Raw genomic sequence first — 6,983 nt, 5'->3', positions numbered from 1 at the left:
AAGAGTTCTATTCAGAGTAGGGGGGGTGTCAACGGGTTGGGTTTATCTGGACCCGACCTGAACCAAACCCTGTAGGGTCCGGATATAGTGATAAATAAGAAGACCCGGGTCCGGACCTAAAGATCCGATTAATACATGGACCCGGGTATAGTTTGTGAAATTTTATACCAGACTTGGGCCCGACCCGAGTTTCGATTAAGACCCACAAATTTTCAATGTAAAAATGATAAAAATATATTGTTTTACTGGGTATGGCCCGGGTCTGGGTCATGTAGTTCTTATTGGTTTCGGGTATGGTTTCTTTTATGATGAGTCCGATTAGACTCAGGTCCGATCGGATACCATACCCGAAAATCAGGGTCAGGTCTGGTTCTACCTGGGTCCGAACCAAACCCGACCCGTTGATACCCTTAATTGAGAGCTTTGACAACACAGTGTGGGGTCCACAACCAGACTGCAGTCCATGTGAACGGGTGAGAGAGAGTTGAGGCAGAGAGATGGACAGTCGATCTTCAGCCACCGTAGGCATCCGACGGCAAGGAAGGGTTCACGGAGCCGCAAGCAAAAAAAGATGCACACGTTACAAGGCTTTGGAGTCTGGCAGACGAGGCCCACAGGGATAGGACGTTTCAGCCTTTTCTTGTGGGGCCCGCATACCATAACGGGGAGGGGGTGCTCGAATTTCTCGGGCAGCCCACACCAAGATTGCCATGGGTGCTACGTCACAGAGACACTCCAACCAAACCCCGTGTCGTCTCTCCTTGGGCAATATTTGCAATCTAAAACCACGCAACAACGACGTGTCCCGTGTCCTTTTATCGTATCTCTGTCAAGTACATCTTGACTGCACCAGCAGCACCCCTAGGGCCTACCACCCTTCTCTCTAGTGTGAAAGTGTCTCAGAAGAGACTCAGAACACATCAAAATCAAGGAAAGAAAACAAGCAAAATGAAGAAACCTTACGTGAACATCATTGCTCAAAGATGCAGAAGCGCACCTACCATTTTTGGTATATGACTAGATGTGCAGAGAGAAGACCATCGACGCATTGGTCCTTTTTTTTTTCTGCATCCTTTTATTAGTTTCTAACTCTGCATCCTATCAAGTTACTAGTAGTGCCCACAAAACAAAAGAGAAGTACCAGTTGTGTGAATGCGATTTTGATCCTTGGTTCTGTAGAAATAGGAAAAAACATAGTTGAACAAAAAGTACAAGACACGGATTAGACTCATCATCAATATTGCTTGCCATCTCAACGAGAGCCTTGGATTTAGCATGGAAGTAATACACACCAACAAGTCTATTATGTCAGTTCTCTTTTCAGATACGCATATCCATCAAGAATAGGGGCTCAGCTTTTCCAAAGCATGAACTTTGAGTCACAACTTTGACAGCCATGCTAGTTTCTCTGCTTGAATTTTTAGAGTGAAGAAGAGAAATAAAGTGAAAAGAAGATGAAAAGCTCAAAGATGATTCTCATTGCGATTGACATGATAAACTTCTCAAAATTCAAGCTTACATGCTCAATACATTCACCATCAAATTCTAAAAAAAAAAAAAAACTCATTAAAGACCCCACATCCGCAAACAAAGACATTGGACAGGAAAGAAAAACTTTAGAAACGGATGATCCTCTTCTTAGCTTTTAGAGGGAGAGAGAGAGAGAGGGCGACCAAATTTCAGCATACCCATTTTCAGTTGAAGAATGAAGAGGGCTTAGATGGGGTTAAAAAAGAGGGTAGAAGAAGAAGAAGAAGAGGAAGAGGAAGAGTGCTTGGGTGATTGCAAGGGGAAGAGCGGCAGCAGCTCCGGCTCAGCTCCTCTGGGGGTGTTGAGGGGAGAAGGGTGGAGATAGAACCCCTTCTCCGCGATCGCCTTCTCCTCCTCCGACATGGCCGCCGCCGGCGGCGACGTCGACTCGCTGCCGGAGCCCGGGCTCGAGATCCTCCAGAAGCAGCCGGAATTCGGGATGTAGAGCCCGTTCTCGAACGGGGGGTCAAGAGGGGTCACCGGACTCGAGAGCAGGAGTTCGGACACGGCGGTGGTGGTGGGGGAGAGGAGGAGCTGCGATCTTGGAGAGGGGTGGGGCGGGCGGAGCGACGTCAGGCCGAGCTTGATCTCGAGTTTCCTCATGCTCTGCCGCCTCTCGTGGAGCTTGAAGGCCGACCGGCGGGGGCCGACGGCGTCTCCGCCGCCGGCATTGGCACCCCTGTTGGCGAGCCTCGCCGGCATGGTGATGGGCAGCTTCTCCGGCGAGTCGTCGGCGACGCCGGTCAGCTTCTGGACGAGCTCCTTGAACGAGCGGGCGTCGGCCTGCACGAACGTCGTCGGTGATGAGGCCGTCGAGATGCTTATGTTGGTCCCCGTGGTGGTGCTGCTGGTGGGTCTCTCCATGATGGGTAGAGAGAGAAAGAGAGGAGGAGAGAGAAAATGGGAGGTTAGTAGCAGAGGAGGTGGTGAGAATTAGGGGCAGAGGAGGAGGTTGGGTATGTCATGTGAAGAGGGAAGGAGGAGGGATTGTTGGGGCTTAGGGATTGGTGAAAGGCTTTATGATGGCTTGAAATTGGGGAATGGGAGTAGTAGTGCTGAATCCGTGCAATATTTTGGGGCAGAGGGGAAGGTGAAGGACTAAGGACGGAGAAAGAGGAGAGGAAGGTCCCCAAAACGTCATGGTACAAGATAAGTCATCTGCTTATATTGTGTTAAACTGATGTGCTAGCCCCGTCTTGTTCTCATGATGTCTCACTCCAATGAGAGAGAGACATGTGGGGACTTGTTATTTTTTTTATTAGATGTGGGGACTTATTTATTAAGTGAAGAAAGACTGTGAGGTCAATGGGTTGGAAACTCTAATATGCATTATTGAAGGGCGAGGAGTTGTCTCATCTCGTTTTCTGATTATTTTAAACCATTTGGATGCTTAATCACACAGTGTATGTGTATTTTTGCCAGGTTGCGTAGGTTGCACGAGGCGCCCCTTTCACTTTTGTCAATACCCCTCTTAAGTGAGAAATTGGTCTTCCCTAATATGAGTTTGGTTGGACTACTAGTAAAAATTAATAGCTGCGGGAGTTTTTTTCTTATCTAATTTGGTAGATGTGTATCATCATTTGTTTACTGAAAAACATGATTGGAATCAAATTGTTCGACCAAAAAGCTCATTTTTTTTTATCATATGAAATCATACAAAAAATTTCATCCAATAGATGTTCTCTACTAAATAAACTATGCACACGACATTTGTAGTGTTTGATTTACAAAACATGCAGTAAAACGTCAAAAATAGTATTGTCCATTTCAAGTCGACGTTGAGGATAGCTCTTTCTCTCTCTCTCTTCTCTCTCTCTCTCTCTCTCTCTCTCTCTCTCTCTCTATATATATATATATATATATATATATATATATATATATATATATATATATATATATATAGAGAGAGAGAGAGAGAGAGAGAGAGAGTACACATGTCAGTGTAGTAGGTTCAGGAGACCTGAATTCCTAGTTGGTGTTAACACTTTTTTTCCTTGTGTGGGTGCAGAACAGTTGACTACAATCTCTTTGCAACTATTTCAAAAAATTTATGAGTGGTCTTGTGTCATCTCACGAAGTCTCAACCTACACGTTAATGGCATTAATGTTCAATCACTGTTTAATGTTTATCCAATTTGAAGCTGCAAGTTTCACACAAACGGTCTCACTCCCTCGCAGACTGCATGATGAGAGAGAGAGAGAGAGAGAGGTCCAATCTATTAAAAGGATAACATCATCTTAGTGGTAATTTTAGCTTCTCTTTTTTTTTTTTTTCAGACAATCGAAGAAAAACCATCTCGCTCACCAAGATAATAGTTTTTTTTTTTAAATGACACCAAGATAATAGTTAAAACCCAAGATAGTGTGTATATCTTGGCCCATATCCATACCCTAATTCTAGACCAGGGCTTGTTGACATAACCCTGTCAAGAGCAAAAAAAAAGGCTTGGTGGGTTAGTGTTTGGTCAAAAAATTCCAAATTTAAGAAGAGTTCTAGGTTAGATATGAATGCAACTTTATGACACTCCGGATGAACTGGGTCCCAATATGTCAATTTCTTCATATAGCAATCGGAGTAAACTGGTCCTAGGAAGACTTAGATACCTTACTTTGAAAGAAAGGTGCATGATATGTGTTTAAAGACCCTGACCATTGACCATGACCCAACATTACACTGGCCTTGCGTGCATTGTGAATTGGCCGCAAAGAGACAAGCCTTCCTTACAATAAGACTTTGGTAAAATGTGGGACATTTAGAGAATTTGGGTTTTGAGTAATTTACATTTTGATGCTTACCCTACTGCAAATTTACGTTTAGCCGCCTTACGTTTCAAGTATTTAAGATAAATGTCCCATTTTCTCAGAAACTGCTCATATGATTGTCTAGTTAACTCTTGGAAGTGAGTTTTAAGTTTTAACCCTTCTTTAACTAAAACTCTCTCTCTCTCTCTCTCTCTGCGTGTGTGTGTGGCAGGAGGGGCCAAAAAGCAATTTAGAGTGATAAAACTATATCTTAGATTGCAAGTGTATGCTGGCTTAGATTTTCTTCTAAGAGGTCATTTTTATGCAGCGGCTCTGCATGCTTAGAATGCAGCTCCACTATGCTGACCATTAATTCATCTTGGCGTTTCTCAAGACGAAGACTGCACCTATCTCAAGAAATGCCAAGATGGATGGCTGTCAGACAGGTAGTCGAGGCTGCATACAATGTAAAGTAGTCTTCTTCTAATCCATCAATTTTAGAAAAGGTGTGTCATTTTCCCTAACTTTTTGAAACATGAGGTGGCTAAATGAAAATTCACTATAAGTTAAGGGACTATATGTAAATTAACATTCAATTTTCGTGAAAGGCTGTCAACGCACAAGCAGGACAACTTCACATGTAAGAAATAGTTGAAGGCTGTGCCACAATGCCATCCACATCGGTTTGTCTATGTTTCTTTTGGGTAGAAGATGTTTGATGTTTGAATCTCTCCTCTTGTTCACTTTTCCTTAGATCAATGAAAATGTGTGCTGCTTTTTCACAAAGGGCTAGGAAAAGTGGGCCCCAAACCGTTGACCCAGATCCAAACTGCAACATAATGTGCCCTCCAAGTGAGTGCTCTAGTGGCACAGTGGAGCTCTAATGGGGAACACCAACCATAGAAATTTTGCCTTAAAGAATGATTGCTATATTGGATGTGGCCATGTTTGGATGTTTGGACATGCCAATAGATTATATAATTTGGTGTGTAATCAGAACAACTTTAGATGTACTTTGATATAAGGTTTAACTAAAATCGAAATAAAAATCTAAAACAAAGCAATAAAAAAGCAAAAAAATAGATAAACTAAGATTTGATCAGTCTCCCTGCTCGAAGAGCTCTCTAATCCCCATTTAAAGAAATGCACCTAATTAATGTCAAATGTGATATTTAGATCCATAAAAGACTTAAAAGTCCAAATTAAGTTCACATGATAAAATGGATCCTACAAACTTTTACCCTCTCATCTGTTCACGATTCTTCTTCTTAAACCAGTGTTTGGGCAAGTTAAAAGATCCAAAATTTCTGGATCTATGCTAGGGTTTATGGGTGCATGCATCAAGTACTGATCAAGGGTAGTGTTAGAAGTATGCCCTTTTTTTTTTGGATAATCCAAAAGAAAACTCCCCAATCACCGACCGCACATTGGATGACCTCCGGTTGATAAAACCCTTGATGTCCTCCCTGCTCATTGGGGAGGACACCTAACTTCAACCTCGCAGCAAAGAACACCACCCATGGGTTTGGAACTTGTGACGTCCCCTCAGCTTAGTGACGTTCACAAGTCACCTCTACCAGACGAGCATAGCCCATCTACAGTGAAAAGATCAGGGTGCAATATGATTGCACACATATTTGTACATTAAGCACCTGATCACCCTCCATCTTGGGGACAGGACTTGTCATGTGTGGGGCCCAAGACCTGATGGAGGACGATCGGGTGCTTAATGCACAATTTTTGTGCAATCATATTGCACCCAATCCGGAGGATTTGCAAACAAAGGTTTAATTCCATGAGTGGATGCCCCCAAATATTTCTTGTCTTCGATAGGAGTCTTATCATAAGAGGAGACCCCACATGTAATCCCAATTTCTTTTGGCCTAACAAAGACAGAATTGTGAGAATATCTGACACACGCACACACGAGAAAATATACGGTGATAGATGATCTTGTTTACACACCATCTAGCATCAACAGTAGACTTAACCATACAAAAGTGTTTAACATAGTTTATTTATTATATGAGGAAGTTTTATAGTGTCTAGCTAATGTACCATATAATTCAATTTACATAGAATAACCCTTCTGTCCTTGAAATTTACTACTAATTTGCTGATATTCTTTGCCCATACAAAAATGTCGATTCTTATTTTTTTGGACCATTTTACCCTTCGAAGGTGTTTTTTGCGTACCTCCTGTAGTGAATGCCTGGTATACCCGAACCCGCATACTGGATTTGCAGTTTTACGTGGTTTACCTGCATGCAGATGTTCGAAGATCTGAGGGAATTACGTGTGCATCTTTCCTCAGAGGTTTGATAGTCTTTTCGCTCATTAGAATATTCATGCGAAGGCGTCAAGAAGACTTGCATTAATTTATAATAACTTACGACTCTCTTCCGCTAATGTGATTACCCCTTAGTCGTAACAAACATGCATGCATGCATGCATGATTTCTTAGGGTTTTATTTTACTGTGAATTTAATGAAAATGCAGGCATAATGTAGAAAAACCGGCGAGCCTCTTCTGTTCATCAAACATTCGCTCTTTCTTAGGGATTTCCGGCGAATAACAACATGTAATGCAAATAAGTTAGAAAAACTGGTGAATCGCATCTGCTAACTGCCCGACCGCTTAATTTTATTATCCTTCTTTAATTCAAATCTGTCCGTCACTTGCTAGATATTTGTGTGAATATCTCCAGGGTT

General features: G+C 42.4%; 1 protein-coding gene across 1 annotated transcript; it reads right to left on the bottom strand.

Moving 5' to 3' along the window:
- Positions 1-1,079: 1,079 nt before the first annotated feature.
- Positions 1,080-2,474, bottom strand: LOC149847688 (VQ motif-containing protein 11-like). Its single transcript, XM_090009213.1, has one exon. The coding sequence runs from the start codon at positions 2,392-2,394 to the stop codon at positions 1,717-1,719; it is 678 nt and encodes a 225-aa protein (XP_089865339.1). The 5' UTR covers positions 2,395-2,474; the 3' UTR covers positions 1,080-1,716.
- Between the last annotated feature and the right edge of the window lie 4,509 nt (positions 2,475-6,983).

Source organism: Nuphar pumila, chromosome 1 (genome assembly GCF_984573655.1).
Source record: "Nuphar pumila chromosome 1, dmNupPumi1.hap1.1, whole genome shotgun sequence".
NCBI lineage: Eukaryota > Viridiplantae > Streptophyta > Magnoliopsida > Nymphaeales > Nymphaeaceae > Nuphar > Nuphar pumila.
Note: the sequence above shows the minus strand (reverse complement) of the source record. Positions and strands in the feature narration are given on the sequence as shown.